Source organism: Brassica oleracea, chromosome C1 (genome assembly GCF_000695525.1).
Source record: "Brassica oleracea var. oleracea cultivar TO1000 chromosome C1, BOL, whole genome shotgun sequence".
Taxonomy (NCBI): Eukaryota; Viridiplantae; Streptophyta; class Magnoliopsida; order Brassicales; family Brassicaceae; genus Brassica; species Brassica oleracea.
Genome location: NC_027748.1, coordinates 14,925,861 through 14,944,260, shown reverse-complemented (window position 1 = coordinate 14,944,260; position 18,400 = coordinate 14,925,861). Strand labels below are relative to the sequence as shown.

The window sequence follows — 18,400 nt, the reverse complement described above, 5'->3', positions numbered from 1 at the left end:
ACTCCCAAACCCTGAGGCAAATATGATCATCGAAAATGACGCATCAGAAATAGGATATGGAAGAATACTTAATCAAAAATTACCCAAATCAAATACAGAATCAATAATCCGATTCCATTCAGGAATCTGGTTAGGACCACAAAAACATTACTCAACTATAAAAAAAGAAGTTCTCGCAATAGTCAATTGTATATCTAAATTCCAAGACGATTTAATTAACAAAAAATTCTTATTAAGAGTCGATTGCAAATCTGCAAAAGAAATATTACAAAAGGATGTAAAGAATCTTGTATCCAAACAAATCTTCGCAAGATGGCAAGCAATATTATCTGCATTTAACTTTGATATACAATATATTAAAGGAGAAAACAATTCTTTACCCGATTTCCTAACAAGGGAATATTTACAGGGAAAATCTAATCAAGATGAATGAACAGAAGAGCAAAAAACTGATGACAACATCGGATTACGTCAAGAACCAACCACATCTACAAGGAAAAATTCTTACACCAAATCCATACTCAGCATTGGCGGAATATCCACCACTATCTTATGCAAAAGCAGCCGCAGAAGGATCTACTTCAAAGGCGACTGTCTCTACTACCAAAGAACCCGAAACCTCAACCAAACCAACTTACTACGTCAAACCTCAAAAACAACACCTAATGACTACTCAATTCACCAAACCCATAACCTTACCCCAACTAAAAACCTTCGTAAACAGGGCCTTCTATCCAGACTGTTTCTATCCAACCGACAACATAACCAAAAACCACACATTCTACGAGTTTATCCTAGTAGACTCTAGATCAATTGAGGTAACCCATTACCCAGATCCAAAAGACAAAAACAGTATTGCATACTCGACCTGCAAAATCCTAAACATATACCAATCCAAAGACCTTGGATTCATCCATCATCACTCAACCAAACCTTTTGTTACACCAAGCTTTCATATTCAAGGATACACTTATACCGATTACCAAAACGATTTTTTTCAGGGCATTCTACATCAGACCTTATGACCACTCCTGGTTCTTTAGCTTCGACCAAAGCTGCTCAAAAGCAATACTCGGATGGTTTGCAGAATGGTGGTACTCGTTCGGGCCATCAGATGCAATTTACCCAACCAACCTACTCAAGACTTCCTTCGAATTCTACAAGAAACATATACCCGAGCAACCTATAGGACCATTAAACAAGATCTATTTCCACATCGACATGGGCATTCCCTGGATGTGCTCTGATTTATCCATCTACAAAAATCAAGATTTCGTTTCAATCTTCCTTTGATAAAAAAAGGCAACTTAATCCATTCGTGTGACTCAGCATATATCAGATCCTTTAAAACCACTATTAACATAAGAGAATAACAAGTTAAAGGTCAAATGTCAAAAATATTCAATATTCCGACCAGACAAAGATATTCAGAAACAGAGTTCTTAAAAGATCTCTTGCTCTGTATACAAGTGTTTTTTTTTTTTTTTGAAAACTCGCTCTGTATACAAGTTGATTTCAGACAAACACATCATTTAGAAGAAAACACATCGCTCCAAAACAAAACTATTCACTTATGATACTATAAAGGAGACACAGCTAGTAAAGACGCATAGTTTCAAAAAGAACAATCTCAGATTCGATAATCAGAGAGAACGGAATGGGATTGAGATTCACCTGAAGAAACCTCTCGTTGAGAAACAGAGATCCTTAGATAGTTAGATGAGGAGCAACTCTAGATGCCCACAAGAATCTAGCAGCCAGCTTTTTCTCGTGAGATGTTGAACGATACAAAACAACAGTGACAGAGAGAAATCGAGATAGAGAAGCTTTCGTGACGAGAGGATTCAAGAGAGAGAGAAGCCGAGAAGGTCAAAACACCAAACCTCTCCTCCACCCAGTCATTTTTGGACAGCTGTCTCTTCCCTTGCGGAGCTTGATTAAGAGACGTGTCTTTTCCTTTTATCTATTTTTCATTTTTTTTTTAATTCCAATTAGGCTAAGATACATGTTAAGAGACTGCAATAATGCTGCTTTCACTTATAGGAATCAAGCAAGACTATTCAAATAGAAGCTTTCCGTGTTTTCAAGGTACCTTTCCTGTACCCTATAGTCATGGAGTAGTTTTACTTAGTGAAACAAAATCAGCGAGACGTTGGAAAATGTTTGTCATCGAGTGATGTAGTTGAGTTTTGAAAATATAGACTTGAAAGGGCAAATTTAAGTTAACTGAGACTGTTATGTTTGTACAGCTGTTTGTTGCAAACCAAAAGAAGCCCTCAGACATCATCAACGGTCTGGTGGCAAACAGAAACAAGCTTCTAAGATTGTTGGCTGATCACAAACTTGACAAAGGTATGGAACTTGTGTTATGAGACTTGTGTATCACTAGAGAATGGACCAGAATTCTCACCGTAAACAAATTTCTTATGCTTATGATTCATGTTTGTTTGGTGGCAGAGGACGAGAACTTTGAAGCAGATAAAGCTCATGTGGTGAGCGGGATCGCAAGCCTTAAGCCCGGAGATCTTGCTTGAGCACGCACATGTACACAGAGAAGCCCATACCTTCTATCTCTGTGTCTAAGCTATTGAGTATTGACTTGCCTGGCTCGTTTAAGATTATATAAAATCCACATGTAGTGTCGATAAAATAAAATTGCATTATTATTTCAGAAGGGAAAATAGAGGCAAAAGCCGCTCTTCTCTCAATAAAATCATAAACATACGGGAACTGGACATTAACCTACTGAAAATGGATAGATAAGCAGAAAAACCATAAAGAGAACACGCTCTATGCACAGAGAAAAGAAAATCATAAACACGCTCTAGTGCTAGTCTTAAGCATACTGAGACCGAGTGCCGTTGGATGCTCCATGCGGGGACGATTTAGCAGATTCCTCTAGTTTCCTTCTCTTAATGACTACATACCAAGTGAAGGCTTCGAGCAGGGCGGCCACAATGGCGAGAGCAACGATGATACCAGTGTAAGCGTTTTTCCACTGCTTCTTAGGACTCAATATCTCTAGCCCTTTAAACACGTTCACCACCCCCAAAATGATCAACGTGTAGCCTATGGAGTGGTGGTAAATGTTCCAGTAGAGCCTGTGCTTGTGCTCTGGTTTCGGCCTCAGAAACATCGCAAAAACCTGACATGTTATACAAGAAATGATCCAGCTTAGAAGAAGCTAATATATTTCTCGTTTCTTCTGGATGTAAAAGTGTGTATTATTATTATTATACCTGGACTGTTGCTAGGGAGAAGAGAGCAATCCCGATAGAACGGTGGGTGCTATATTGGATCCCTGGTGAGTCGCCACCGAGTTTTAGACCAGTGGCCCATCCGGCCACACCAATGATGTAAGCAGAAGCCTGGCAGAAAACGTGAATGTAGAACCAAGCAGGGTTTGCTGATTTGGCAACTCTCAAGTAGCGGGCAATGATTGCCCCTACTGGCATCATGATTCCCCAACTCACTCCGTTCAATATTCCATGTATCTAAGCCCCCCAATTATCAACAAACCAATCATTATTCTCTGTTTTTCAAAAAATAAATAAATAAATAAACTCACGTTGCGTTTACGGAGCTTGGAACTTCCTCCAGCACCTCCGGCAGCTGCAGAAACACCAGAGACCACATTGAGAGTGGAGACAGAGCGGACATTGTTGCCAGAAGTTGGATGAGGCAGAGGACTGTTCCCAGACATGGAACCATCTTGCCACACAGTGTTAATGGTTCCACCATTCCCTAGATCCTGTGCAAGACTCAGACTTGCCAAGATAACCATCTCGTTGTTCTCATAAGTTGCAGACAACCCTGAGACGTTGAAGCTCAGATCACCCTCCTGTAGACTTGTCTGGTAGCTTCTGATAGGAGAAGTGTAAACCCTGACAGTGCCGTCTGATTGTGGATAAGCCACGATGGCTTGAGCTCCCACCATTCCCGTAGACGTGGGGTTCACGGCCCAAGCAACCCATTTGCCAGAGGTCAGTTTGGTGTGGCGGTAAGCGATATGGAGGGTCCCGGTGGAAGAATCATAAGTGTAATGGAGGAAAGAATCAAGAAAAGGAAGGTCGTTGCAGGAAGCAAAAACATTGTTACTGGAGAATTTGTATTTGGAACATGTCTGAGCAAAGGACATAGTAGTCATGGATATGCATAGGACAAGAGAGAGACAAAGGGTTTGGTTCAAGAACTTCATCATTGAGATGCTCATTGATAGAAAATACTCAGATGTTTAAGAGAAGCAGATGGTTGAAGAAAGAAGAGGAGAGAAAGAGAGATTAAATATGACGTGAAAGTGGGGTTAGCTTTGTTGGTTAAGCTGTCTAATAGAGAGATCATAACTTTTCTATTACACTTTTTTTTGTTTAGTTCATATTACGTTTAGCTATTATCATTTGCTTTTCTTTTTAAAGAGAATTAATGGTCTATACAACATTAGATGAAACCATAGTGCTCCTTGTCTCAAAAAAGGTGAGAAACAAAACTGGTTTACAGAGGTAACTTAGTGAAACGTCATGTGTTTAGTAATGGTGAGAGTCAACAACAACCGGTTCACACCTGTCTCGCCTGCCTTTGTTTCCCCAACTCAACTTCTTTACCATCACTTCTCTTTCTCTCTCTCTCTCTGTCTGTCTATGTTTATCTTACAACTACTATTGGGTAGGTATCTTGAACCTAAAAGTAAGTAAATAATTGAATGTTATAGAGCTTAATTATGTTTGGAGTTATTGTCTTGTACTTGCACTAATAGGTGGAACCATGTATGTATGGGTAAAATAACAAATAGGAAAGGACATTGGAGGCGAAGAGGAAGAGGAGTGAATGCAGGTGAGCAACCTCACCGGTCTGTGAGAGAACTTGTTTACTAGTTGTTGGGTTGGGTTTAGGAGCTTTTAGGGTCATTCGGTCAACATCTCAACTGCCACCATGTGGATGTGGGACCCTTTTCTCCACGTGTCGACTTAGTTTTCGCCCGTGTAGTCAACCATTCTAGAGCTGAGCATAGAGCCTCACTGTTCATTATGCGTGACCCCCCACCCGTTTGATCCAACATATTATAATTATAATTTTTTACATTCATTATGGAACAATATTCTCTACTTCTTATTAACTTAAATAATTTACCTCAAGCTTTCAATATCTTTTCACCGGTGCTACGGTCATGAACATTAACAGAATTTAAATAAATAGCAAAAATAAGTAAAAAATGACAAAAGAAAGACGTTGTCAAGAGTGGGATTTGAACCCACGCCCTTTCGGACCCGCACCTGAAGCGGGCGCCTTAGACCAACTCGGCCATCTTGACTTTGATGCTAAGGATTTAAAACTGATATACATATACGTAAATCAAGTTTTAATTTATTCATATATAACGGGGTTTTGGATGGAACCATTAGTGTGGTTTCTTCGATTTCAAGCCCAATTAGATTAAAATGGGCTTAAAAATGCATTATCCATTACAGGCCCAATGTAATGATGATAAACGAGAGAGTTTAGTGAATTCATTTATCAAAAATACTTCAACTCACCGGCGAAGTGCAATGCCGGCGGCGTCACTCCGTCTCGCTTCATTCTCTACTCTCCGTTTCTTATCCTTCTTCCCCATCTCTAATCCTTCTCCTTACTCTCTCTTCCGCCATCGACGCCGCTTGCTTTTCGAAGATTCTGCGGCCAATGCTCGCCGGAGATGCTTTTGCACCGGTACTTCTGTATCTGCCAGTTCCAGTGATGGAAAGAACAATCAAGGGAATCGAATTGGGAGTAAAGTTGGAGAATTTAGGAGGAAGCTGAGGGTAGCTGAAGTGAAAGGAGGAGCAGACGAAGGTCTGGGTCGGGTGGGGCAGAGCCTCAGCGTTATGGGTTGGGTCCGGACTCTTCGATCTCAGAGCAGTGTCACATTCATCGAGATAAACGATGGCTCTTGCTTATCAAACTTGCAATGTGTGATGAATCCGGACGCAGAGGGATATGATCAGGTAACAATGCTTATTTACTTGAATTAAAAAAAAAAGAGAGAGAGAGAGAGAGAGAGACATTTTCATTAGCTAAAATGATGATAATCACAATAGGTAGAAGCTGGTTCGGTCTTGACTGGAGCATCTGTATCTGTACAAGGTACTATTGTGGCCAGCCAGGGGACTAAGCAAAAGGTGGAGCTTAAGGTTCACAAAATCATTCTGGTACTACTGTCTTTTGCCTTTGCAACTCCTTGAGATTTTCAAAGTATTACGTTTTTTTACAATGAATCTTTGTCACTTTACCCCTTTAGGTTGGAAAGTGTGACTCTTCCTATCCCATCCAGAAGAAGAGGGTCAGCCGGGAGTTTTTGAGAACCAAGGCTCATCTTCGTCCCAGAACCAATTCTTTTGGCGCGGTAATGTTAGTTGATTGTGTCTTCTAAGGACAAAGTTTCCTTTTTCATGTACTTTGTGTGGTGTCCCTAAACTCAAGACCGGAGAACTGATCACATTCTGTATCAGGTGGCTAGAGTTAGGAATACTCTGGCGTATGCTACTCACAAGTTCTTTCAAGAAAGTGGTTTTGTCTGGGTGGCAAGCCCTATTATCACTGCCTCCGATTGTGAAGGCGCTGGTGAACAGTTCTGTGTCACCATTCTCGTAAGTACCTTGGCTCTCCACAAGTACTACAACTCTCAACTCAGAAGGATATAGTTACAACTAAGCTGTACTTCACGTTTTAGATCCCCAGCTCCCATGAGACCACAGATTCTCCCATCGATGCAATTCCGAAAACAAAGGGAGGGTTGGTCGATTGGTCTCAGGTATTTGCTCCACCTCCAATCTTTGTTTTAATCTTAAGAATGGTAAGAGATGATCTTGCAACTGTAACTCATTTCGTGCTTGTATTCTTTCCTCAGGACTTCTTTGGGAAACCAGCGTTCTTGACCGTCTCTGGGCAACTCAATGGAGAAACTTATGCAACCGCTCTCTCAGATGTAAAACATTACTTCCTCGAGTAGTGTGGCCTGTGAGCTAGATTTTGGTTATTGGCTAAAGATGTCTCATCTGTATGACTCTACAGATATACACATTTGGTCCTACATTTCGAGCTGAGAACTCCAACACCTCCAGGCACTTGGCTGAATTCTGGGTCAGCGTTACCTCATCTTCCAGCTAAAACTCACAAATTGAATTTTTATTTCCTGTGTGCACTTTTCTAAAGACCTCTCTCTTTCGTCAATATAAAAGATGCTTGAACCAGAACTTGCTTTTGCCGACCTGGATGATGACATGGCCTGTGCCACCGCCTACCTCTCCAGTACGTCGTATGTTTCTCTTTCACTGTATATGAGCTTGTCAACGTCATCTAGATTTATTCTGATTGTAATTTATCTCTTTGATGTTTTGATAGGTGAAATACGTTCTTGATAACTGCAAGGAAGACATGGAGTTTTTCGATACATGGATTGAGAAAGGAATCACTCATCGCTTGAGTGTATGTCCTCTGATTGATTTTCACCTTGTGTTCAGAGAAGAATATATCTATGTAGTTTGCGTTGGCTGATATTATGATTGTTTTATAATCTAAGGACGTAGTTGAGAAAGAATTTCTTCAGCTGAGTTACACAGACGCCATTGAACTTCTTCTGAAAGCAAACAAAGAATTTGAATTCCCAGTAAAGGCTTTAATCTTTACTTTCTCCTTTAGAATAGATTTGAGCTGGTTCATTATGCATTTCCTTCTCTGATATCTCTGCTTCTTGTAGGTGAAGTGGGGACTGGATTTGCAGAGCGAGCATGAAAGGTACATAACAGAAGAGGCATTTGAGGGTCGCCCTGTGATAATAAGAGATTATCCAAAAGAGATAAAAGCGTTTTACATGCGTGAGAATGATGATGGGAAGACAGTCGCAGCAATGGATATGCTCGTGCCTCGGGTAAGATTAAGATCATTACGCATATAAAACACTTGTTAGATAAGAAGTTGTTGGTAATTATGTGGGGTTTGGGTAAGAAAAGGTAGGGGAGCTGATAGGTGGAAGCCAAAGAGAGGAAAGACTTGAAGTGTTGGAAGCGAGGCTTGATGGGTTGAAACTCGACAAAGAGAGCTACTGGTGGTACCTCGACCTCCGTCGCTATGGTTCAGGTCTCTTTTCTTCTCCTTGAATCTTCTTCTTTGAATGGTTAAGAAAGGATAGAAACTTGGAGGCTGATGAAGTGCTTTTGTTATTGTGTGTTAGTTCCTCACGCAGGATTTGGGCTAGGGTTTGAGAGGCTGGTTCAATTTGCCACTGGAATTGATAATATCAGAGACGTTATTCCTTTCCCACGCTCACCTGGCTCTGCTGACTTCTGATTCATATCTCATTATCATTCTTTTACACAACCTTACCTCCGTTTTTTTTTTCTCATTTCCTCCAAGTCCTTGTATTATTATGTGCCGTTAGTTATTTGAAAAATATCGACCAAAGGAAAAAAAAAATGTTTGGTTCAGATTTTAAATGTTTTGTATTTCTTATATTTAATAGCGATCAATCAAACACATTTTAAGTTTTGCCTATTCACGTTCTTGTTAGGAGACCCAAATATAGTCTTACATCACTAAGAGAAGTTAGCGATCACTCTACTTCCAACTTAATATGAACTAATAAGACATAACCAAGTCTTTGATCAAAAAAAAAAAAAAAGACATAACCAAGTCAAGTTTAAATTTAGTAAGAAAAAAGTTTGAAGCCAAGTTTGAACGCAGCTAGGAAGAAAAAGCAAAGGTATCAAACACATACTCTGCTTCGTATCCAACTCATAATATATAATTTTATAAATTTGTTAGTTTAGAATTTGTTAATTTATGATTTATTTGTTTAATTTGTTAGATTAAGGATGCAGATTTTTATATTGTATTAAAACTTTTTTTACAAATTATTTATATTTTGGTATATTTTATTAACAATATTACTATTTTATCACCCAAAATAACTTTGTTGTAGAAGCACCGTAGCCTATTGGTTAAGGTTTAAAGGTTTTTACACTCAGGTATAGAGTTCGAATCCCAGACTATGCAAGATTGCAGATTACAGGAAATCCAAGTTTCAAGTCCCGGAGAGAACAATTTATTAATGAAGACTACAGACGAAAGGCTTACAAGAAATCTTCAACATGGTGCAAGTAAATCTGGTCAGAAGTGGATCTTCATAGGACGGCTCAGATGATGCAGTTAGGCGTAGATCTTCATTAGGCATATAGTATTGTCGGCTGTTGAATCATCTATTGTTGGGGTAAAAAACGGACACGACGAAGTTAACATCCAAATATCCGTAAAAATCAGCATGAACGTTTTTATGAAAAGTAATCTTCGTAAATATTACTTTTACGAAGAATTTTACGGTGAAATCTTGCACTAATCTCGGTTGATTCATCGAAACCAAACACTCGTAGTCCAAGAACACATTCATAAAACGTCAGAAAAGGATTCAAACAAGGTTACCACGTAGCGATCGATCCGCGAACGACGTAGCGACCGACCAAGCCACTCGATCGGTCGCTACGTAGCGACTGACCTGCAAACGAGTCGGTCACTACGTAGCGACCGACCAAACCTCTCGTTCGGTTGCTACGTAGCGACCGATCCGGCGCAGATCAGGTCGCTACGTAGCGACCAAATTGTCTCGGACATCGATCAACGACTACGACCCAAATCCATGCATTCTCGTCTGCTCCTCGATGCTAGCTCCCAGGTAACCGCAGCCATGTCTTTTCTCGCATCATTCCGATCAAAGTTAGCGTTGAAACTTTACTAATAATAACCGCGAGAACTTGTTTTGATGGAAAAGAAAATCGTAACAAACGTTTCATGTCAAGAGACGGCCCAACAAGGTCTAAAACGCGACCACAAGCCCACTTACGATTCTTTAAGAATATGCTCGTAGATACTATGGCGGTTTACGTTTTTTATTATAAAAACGTAAAAATAATAAAATGTTAAGTTTCCGCGGATAAACATGAAGATCAGAAAAAATGAAATATCTCCATTTTTCACTTAAGACGACTTAAGGGCAGGAAGGGAAAAGCTGAAACCGACTTTGGAAGGATATATAAGGAGTCCTAGGCGAGAGGCACAAGAGAGAGACTTTTCAGAGCAAACTTAGCATTTAGAGCAATTAGGCAACTTTCCGTTTTTGTTATTTTCGAGCTGCGACTCAACTAGGTTCTGCAGTCTTAGGTTATTAAAACTAGGGAACTCGCCGACAGTTCTTGTAGCCGAGGCTCCTACCTTGTTGTAAACGCTCATACGCAAATTCGGAATAAGACTTCTTTTTGCTCTCTTTTTACGATTTCTTATTTTTCTCGTCTTTATTTCGTGTTCTGATTGCTTGGCGTGTGGTTTAGTAGATATCTGAGACCTCTGGGAAATTATGGTTTTCCTAACTTTCATTATTTAAACGGAAATCGACAGTGCGAATTTCGGTTCCCACAGTTTGGCGCTAGAAGGAGGGGGGCACAGATCAATCTAACTCTCAGCCGCAAGACGCTCAACCAAACATGACAACTGACGACACAAATAACATGCAAACTCCTCTCAACGGAGGAAGCAACGACAATCAAAACACTTCCGAAGCGGCCGTTTCTGCGGCCAACGCAACTGCTAACGCCGCGACGCTCGAAGAGTTAAAAAAATGTTCTCTGCCTACGAAAAGAGGTCGGAAGAACATGACAAATTCGTGGGTACCTTGACAAAAAAAGGTGGAAACCTTAACGGCAAGAACCCGTGCAGTCCTCCCTCGCGGATCTACAAAAATCCGCGGAAAAAAACTCGACTTCATAACTCCACTCGACAGGCCTGGAACGTCGCGGGAACTTCCTTCGGGTCAAAACCCCAGCAAAACATCCCCTGTTGAGATACAGAACTCTGAAAGTCCTCTACCTCCCACAAGGGACATAGAGGTCAATGAACCCGAGCATATCGACTTGGATCCCAACCACGTTTCCAACGATACAGAAGAGGCCACTGACATACATCCAAGAAGAACCAGAAGCCGATCGGCTCGGGAAGGCTCTCTGTTCGATAAACCTATGACGGAAGAAGAGGAAAACCTCTACTGGGTCGAACATGAGGAGTTAGCCGAAAAACAAAACGAGATTACTCGCAGCAAACGCCGACAAGCTCGGAAAGCTGCTGGCGAAAAATCGGACATACGCGACCTTCGCGATTACATAACTAAAACTGCAGCAGAAGTAAGGGTCGTGAAATCCCAGATCCATCATGCTGCCAGCGCTGCCCTAGAAATCATAGATTACTTGAGCGAGCTCAGAAAACACTTTTCACTGCTCGCATCTCTGATACCAAGGTATCTGACCCGGAAAAAATCAAAGTACCAAAATACGATGGTACGACCGATCCTAAAGCGCATCTTCAAGCCTTCCATATCACGATGGGAAGGGCCAAACTGAAGGAGAGCGAAAAAGACGCCGGTTACTGCCGCCTATTCGTCGAAAATCTGAAAGGAGCGGCGCTTGAACGGTTCGCACGCCTTAAGCGAAACTCCATCGGAAGTTTCCACCAGCTCGCATCGGAATTTCTCAAACAATATTCTATGTTCATAGATAGAGAAACATCTGATGTCGATATCTGGCGTCTATCCCAGAGAGAGGACGAACCTCTCCGCGAGTTCATAAGCCGATTCAAGCTGGTTATGTCAAGAGTTAGTGGAATAATCGACAAGGTGGCCATAGACGCACTCAGAAAAATGCTTTGGTACATGTCGAAATTCAGAAAATGGATAACCTTCGACAAACCACGAATGATCCAAGACGCCCTTCACAAGGCAACATACTACATCATAATCGAGGAAGAAACCAAAATTTTGTCGCAAAAACATAAGCCGACAGAGACGTCCTCGAAAGATGTAGACCAAAAAATTAAAAAGAAAAACTCTTGTAACGACAAGTACGTCCATCACGAGGGCGAAGAACTCCAAGTGGCGCATAACTGCACAGTCAGTTCGGAACAAGGCAGAACCTCGGGCAATACATGGACTCGCAATCCAGGGTACAACGAAAAGACCTTCTGCGAGTTCCACCAGACTCGAGGACACTCAACGAATAACTGCAAAGTCTTGGGAGCGAGACTGGCCGAAGTAACCAACGTTAAAGATCTCATCCTTGAGACCGATCGCCCTCCAAAAACTAACAAAAATCCACCCGCAGAAAATTGTCCTTGGAGAAATCAAGCAAGGGATAAACGCAGAAGGAGATCAGACGACAAACGAAACGATAACAATCATCGCAGAGTAAACATGATCATCGGAGGATCACAGTACTGCAACGACATGGTCTCGGCCATCAAAGCCTACCAGTGAAAGGCCGAGTTAAGCGCAAATTGGCCTACATGGTCTCCTCCCCGAGACGGTCAAAGTGACTCGATAATTTTCACGGAAGAGGAAGCTGGCGGAATCGATCAACCTCACTGCGATCTTCTCGTCATAGATCTCGTCATACGAGATCTGGAGGTCGCAAGAGTCATCATTGACACAGGGAGCACGGTTAATGTTATCTTCCGTGACACTCTCAAAAGGATGAATATCGAACTCAGAGAAATTACCCCAACACCAAAATCATTGACGGGTTTTTCAGGCGAAACGTCAATGACTCTCGGATCAATCCGACTACCAGTCATGGCCAAGGAAGTCACGAAGATCGTCGACTTCGCGGTGGTCGATCATCCTGCCATCTATAATGTGATCATGGGAATCCCATGGCTGAACACCATGAAGGCCGTTCCGTCTACATATCACTTGGGCGTCAAATTCCCGACCCAGAGCGGGGTCGCAACCATCTGGGGTTGCCAGAAACAGTCGCGACTTTGCCTTCTCGCAGAGCATAAGTTAAGACAAATTACAACTACCGCGATGGTAAAACGCAAACGCATGAAGTTAGCTCAGCCTTCGGCCGAAAACACTTCAAAGAAAGACGACTCGACATCGTCTGATGAAGCAAACGCCTCAGACATCAAAACTCAGCCTGATTCCGAAGTCAACGCTGTCGCTCAACCGGAAAAGAAAAACCCGGACAAAGACATCGACCCTGCCGCAGTCACCACGATTGAGGCGGTCAACACAACACCAACCGCCGAGTAAAAATACTCGCGGAACAAAATAGAACTACGAGATGGCTTGATCCTCGAAATGCTTCAGCTACGCAAAAAATCTCATGACACGCTCAAAAACAAATCTCTACAAAACATTAAATTTTTGTCAACGGCCGTATCTGGTCCAAATCGCAAAACATTCGCAAATCTTTCAGAACTTAAAACATATGTATAGTCTTCGAAACAACAGCGAGACGTCGCCAAAGTTAGAATCGAGACTATATGAACAACTGTCCAGATGCGACCATAATTTTTCAACGAATATTTACATCCTGCTCGTCGATTGTCCATTCTTCTCAAAAAAGAAATGATCCTCAAACATCCGACACAAGGATGAAAGCACGCTGTAAAAAAATCCCAAATTATGGTCAAGCTCTTCCAGTTGGCTTAAAAATTGTCTCTGGAGAGATGCCTGATTCATACCATACAAGTCGTATAAGCCGAGAACCTATCGTGGACTTTAAATCGGTACGAATCAGGTTGAAATCGCAACATGAAAATCGATAGCCATCTAGTCACCGCATAAACCTTAAAACCGAAAGTAAACCTAGGTCTTGCCCTAAACCCAGCACACTGGTCTCTAACATCTCAAGACATGATATCTAAAAAATGATACGAGATCTTAAAACATGTCTCTCCGTCCATATCTTAACATTTATGAAACTTCGTAAAACTAAACAAATAATTTTTTTCGAAAATTTATATCTCGAGCAAACCAACAGATTGGACGTCTCGTTAGAACTAAATATGAGACGACAACTCATATTTATTTCAGACATATTCAGAACAAAATAGTTCGATAAATATTCATCGTATATAAAACCACAGAACGGTAGGGATTCGAAGCCACTAACGGCCAGTCCCGATAAAAACAAAGCGGCCAAACAGGCCCGCACAAAGTCTCAGCATAAAGGCCACACTCGGCCAGAAACAGATAATAAAGGCCATACTCGGGTATAAACACAAGATTGGGGGGAAACCTCTTCCCGTCAAATACTAACTTCAATCCTCACAGATCAAAGTTAAAATCACCGGACATGGAAACTCCGAATGCATCCGCGGGACAGTCCACTTCCTCATCATCACCAGCAGCCTCGGTCGTGACCTCCTTCATATCGGGAGAAACCGGGATGGGATCCCCGAATCTCTGAATCCTCCCGTCGATAAATAAGCGCCTCAACATGGGCATGATCCTTCATGCCACTTTCCATGGTTTCAGTCTCATCCTTGAAAACAAAGTCGTCTGTCTGCGTCTTCCAGAGGGTACCAACCAAACCACGACACTCCTGAAAATCGCCCACCAGGGAATAAGTCTCCTTAAGGTTTCCATACTTGATCTTGAACTGAGAAGCACGGTTTTTCATCACCTCGACAACCTCTCTCCTACCTCTCCTTTCCGCTCGACAGACGGCCTAGTCATGATCCTTGGCAAGCTTCGAATCTCGCTCTAATATTTCATTTTACATACGTGCAAGGTCCTTTTCCGCTTTCTCTGCCTTGAAGCGGTAAACCATGGCCTCCCTGTCGCTCGCTTCAAGGGCTGAGCCAAGCATGTTCAGGCCCTGCAAAAATAACTAACATAAAAAAAGAGAAGCGCATGATTCTATCCGTAAAATTCCTAAAGAAGAAAGAGACTAACCCCGTTGATTATGTGTGATCCTTCCGCGACTACCTTGGACCTTCCCAGTTCGTCTTGGGACGAAGAAGGATCGAAACTCGAGGGTAAGCCGGCAAAGAACTCGTCAAAATCCGGAGTAGGTACCTCGCTCGAATCACTGCCGTCACCATAAGCAAGGTCCAGATCCCATCCTGGAAGAATAGAGTCATCTACGGAAAACTCTATATCACCAGGATCAATGCCTTTACCTCACGTTCGTCTCCTCCGCGGGAACGTCGCGAGAAGCAGGATCATCGGACTCAGAATCACTATCCGATTCTACGCCTATTCCAAGATCGGGATGCGCAAGTCTCAACGCCTTGCGGACTCTCCTCGGCGTAATGAAGGTCCATAAAAACGGACCATTCCCGAGGAGATGACTCATTTTGATCACGTCTTCGGGGAATGGGAAAAGCGGGTAGATGAAGGGACTGTCATTCGGCTTGCTCTGAAACAATGGGATGCAATTCTCTCCGACGGATGCAGCGTTTATACGGACAAAGAAGAAGAACTTCGTCCACGATTTAGAGTTGGAAATAAGCCCCTTAATCACCGTCATTTATTTCCGAGGGATCAGCCGGTAGAGGTGCGGTTTTGAAACAAGTTGCAGCCTAAAAATCGCTTCAAAGTGGTCAGTGGTAAGGGAGAGACCATGATCATAGCTCAGGATCATGACGCCAATGAGATGCTGAAAACTGGTGGGATTCAGCTGGCTTATCGATACCTCGAAACGGTCCAACACACGGACTATGATTTCAGGGATCGGAAACCACAGACGACAACGCACCAAGAATGACTTGTAGTAGGTAAAGTAACCCTCCGGGGGATTATCAGCACTTTCCCCTCGACAAGGATTCTGAAACTCTACCGCGTCTGAAATCCGACAGAGCGCCCGAACGGACTTAAGGAATTCACCAGTACTTCTGCTTGGCGCGCCTTTTTCGACCAAACGCTGGGTCATGACAGGAAATGACTTCTCGCTGGTGGAGTAATCGAACCATATCTCGCTATCCAGTACGCCTCACCATCGGCAGGATCTATCGAGTGAGGAAAGGACTCGGCCTTTGGGACAAGAATATCGTCATCGTGAACACCTTCGGACGAAGAACCGCGGGAGGTACCTCTTTTCAAAGCCTTTTTTCTGCTAGACATCTTTCAAACTTCAAAAAAAGAAGAAAAAAAAGAAGGAGAGGGAAAAATTTTCTCAAAGAAACTTCTTATGAAAATAAGTGAGTGAAAATTATGAGGAAAGTTACCTTCCTTTTTATAGGCATTAAAAGTTACTATTTGTCTGCGAATCTTCGGATATAAACTTCGTCCTACACGCCTATCTTGCCTAACTGGCCAAACCGCGCGTTGGAATCCCATTGCAATCAACGATTCTAACGGGCTGGGGGCTAACTGTTGGGGTAAAAAATGGACACGACGAAGTTAACATCCAAATATCCGTAAAAATCAGCATGAACGTTTTTACGAAAAGTAATCATCGTAAAGATTACTTTTACGAAGAATTTTGCGGTGAAATCTTGCACTAATCTCGGTTGATTCATTGAAACCAAACACTCGTAGTCCAAGAACATGTTCATAAAACGTCAGAAAAGGATCCAAACAAGGTCGCCCGGATCGGTCGCTACGTAGCGACCGGCCAAGCCACTCGGTCGGTTGCTACGTAGCGACCGACCCGCGAACGAGTCGGTCACTACGTAGCGACCGACCCGCAAACGAGTCGGTCGCTACGTAGCGACAGACCAAACCTCTCGTTTGGTCGCTATGTAGCGACGCCAGATCGGTCGCTACGTAGCGACCAAAATGTCTCGGACATCGATCAACGGCTACGACCCAAATCCATGCATTCTCGTCTGCTCCTCGATGCTAGCTCCCACGTACCGCAGCCATATCATTTCTCACATCATTCCGATCAAAGTTGCCGTTGAAACTTTACGAATAAAAACCGCGAGAACTTGTTTTTATCGAAAAGAAAATCATAACAAACGTTTGATGTCGAGGGACGGCCCAACAAGGTCTAAAACGCGACCACAAGCCCACTTACGATTCTTTAATAATATGCTCGTAGATACTATGGCGGTTTACGTTTTTTATTATAAAAACATAAAAATAATAAAATGTTAAGTTTCTGCGGATAAACATGAAGATCGGAAAAAATGGAATATCTCAATTTTTCACTTATGACGGCTTAAGGGCAGGAAGGGAAAAGCTGAAACCGACCTTGGAAGGATATATAAGGATTCTTAGGTGAGAGGCATAAGAGAAAGACTTTTCAGTGCAAACTTAGCACTTAGAGCAATTAGGCAACTTTCTGTTTTTGTTATTTCGAGCTGCGACTCAACTAGGTTCTGCAGTCTTAGGTTATTAGAACTAGAAAACTCGCCGATATCTCTTGTAGCCGAGGCTCCTACCTTGTTGTAAACGCTCATACGCAAATTCGGAATAAGACTTCTTTTTGCTCTCTTTTTACGATTTCTTATTTTTCTCGTCTTTATTTCGTGTTCTGATTGCTTGGCGTGTGGTTTAGCAGATATCCGGGACTTCTGGGAAATTATGGTTTTCCTAATTTTCCTTATTTAAACGGAAATCGACAGTACGAATTTTGGTTCTCACAGCTATGTAATATTTCTCAGCGTTATATAAAAAATGTAAGTTTGTTATGCAAAGTAAAATGATAGGCACTAACAAGCTTAGACGAAAGTTATAGCATTGTCCGAGTGAGTAGGCAGCGCCTACTTTTGGGCCGGTTGTGGGCGAGGACCGAGGAGGGATTCGAACCCCCGACACCGTGGTTCCTAGCCACGTTCTCTAATCCTCTGAGCCACTTTTTCACAAGAGTTAAAATATATCCAAACATTGCACAGACTCACAAATCTGATGTGTCATGTGCTTTGAAAAAAACGGAGAAAAGCGTCAACAAGGCGGAACCATGCCTGGCGGCAAGGAGAATCAAAGCACATAAACACAAAGATTCCAACCTGAACCGTGAAAAATGTCACGCCAAGGCTCCAATAGAAATCTACAACATCCATATGGGTTTCATCATCTACTCCGATCCCTCTTCATCTGGCTCTTTCGTGTTGTTTATGTCACTGCTTCTGTTGGTTGGTGGTCCACAAAGAAGAGGGTTTCTGAAATAACTGATCTCACCAAAGGTGTTGAACTGCTTTCCATGGGGAATGGTGCCGGATAAATTGTTGTAGGAGACGTTGAAAACAGCAAGAGAATTGAGACCTGTCAATGGGAACGGGATAGGACCATACAACTTGTTGAAAGAAAGATCAAGGCTCTCAATGTCCTTCATCTTGGAGAAGGTTTCAAGAATAGAACCGGCCAAGAAGTTATGAGAGAGGTTTAAGGAGCGTGCTCTCACGAGATCACCGACTTCTTCTGGAATTTCCCCACTCAATTCGTTGTTTGACAAATCAAGCCCATACATATAATCAAGAGTGCCAGAAACGTAAGAATCATACCTCTGTTTTGCTGAAAACTCCACACTAAAATTCAAGCCATACATGTAGTCTGGAGTTATCTGATCAAGCTCAAGTATTGACTCGAAATAAGTTCCCATGTCGCCGTCCATGTAAGGAATAATGCCACTCAAGAAATCTAGTTCCTCACTGTCTTCTG

General features: G+C 42.3%; 2 protein-coding genes, 1 long non-coding RNA gene and 1 other non-coding gene across 4 annotated transcripts; 2 read left to right on the top strand and 2 right to left on the bottom strand.

Moving 5' to 3' along the window:
* Window positions 1–2,029: 2,029 nt before the first annotated feature.
* LOC106316348 lies at window positions 2,030–2,551 on the top strand. Its single transcript, XR_001264813.1, has 3 exons — window positions 2,030–2,088; window positions 2,250–2,352; window positions 2,458–2,551. It is a non-coding gene; the product is annotated as an uncharacterized LOC106316348 (long non-coding RNA).
* A 94-nt stretch (window positions 2,552–2,645) lies between these two features.
* LOC106316254 (cytochrome b561 and DOMON domain-containing protein At4g17280) lies at window positions 2,646–4,355 on the bottom strand. The gene is made up of 3 exons (XM_013754161.1): window positions 3,569–4,355; window positions 3,240–3,494; window positions 2,646–3,145 (listed from the first exon to the last, which is right to left on the bottom strand). Exons 1-3 carry the CDS (start codon window positions 4,211–4,213, stop codon window positions 2,837–2,839), a joined length of 1,209 nt encoding a protein of 402 aa, XP_013609615.1. The 5' UTR covers window positions 4,214–4,355; the 3' UTR covers window positions 2,646–2,836.
* Window positions 4,356–5,227: 872 nt separating this feature from the next.
* TRNAL-CAG lies at window positions 5,228–5,308 on the bottom strand. Its single transcript has one exon. It is a non-coding gene; the product is annotated as a tRNA-Leu (tRNA).
* Window positions 5,309–5,532: 224 nt separating this feature from the next.
* On the top strand, window positions 5,533–8,476 carry LOC106327618 (asparagine--tRNA ligase, chloroplastic/mitochondrial-like). Its single transcript, XM_013765820.1, has 13 exons — window positions 5,533–5,978; window positions 6,072–6,182; window positions 6,272–6,376; window positions 6,483–6,620; window positions 6,704–6,784; window positions 6,881–6,958; window positions 7,045–7,113; window positions 7,212–7,292; window positions 7,375–7,458; window positions 7,553–7,639; window positions 7,730–7,900; window positions 7,983–8,109; window positions 8,204–8,476. The coding sequence occupies exons 1-13, from the start codon at window positions 5,544–5,546 to the stop codon at window positions 8,317–8,319; spliced, it is 1,683 nt and encodes a 560-aa protein (XP_013621274.1). The 5' UTR covers window positions 5,533–5,543; the 3' UTR covers window positions 8,320–8,476.
* Window positions 8,477–18,400: the final 9,924 nt, after the last annotated feature.

Coding starts and splice junctions, on each gene's coding strand:
- LOC106327618 (XM_013765820.1), top strand. CDS start 5,544: ATGCCGGCGGCGTCACTCCGTCTCGCTTCATTCTCTACTCTCCGTTTC. Junction 6,621..6,703: donor AGTTCTGTGTCACCATTCTC/GTAAGTACCTTG, acceptor TTCACGTTTTAG/ATCCCCAGCTCCCATGAGAC. Junction 7,114..7,211: donor GGCACTTGGCTGAATTCTGG/GTCAGCGTTACC, acceptor TCAATATAAAAG/ATGCTTGAACCAGAACTTGC.
- LOC106316254 (XM_013754161.1), bottom strand. CDS start 4,213: ATGAGCATCTCAATGATGAAGTTCTTGAACCAAACCCTTTGTCTCTCT. Junction 3,495..3,568: donor CCAAGCTCCGTAAACGCAAC/GTGAGTTTATTT, acceptor TGGGGGGCTTAG/ATACATGGAATATTGAACGG. Junction 3,146..3,239: donor TCTCCCTAGCAACAGTCCAG/GTATAATAATAA, acceptor ATAACATGTCAG/GTTTTTGCGATGTTTCTGAG.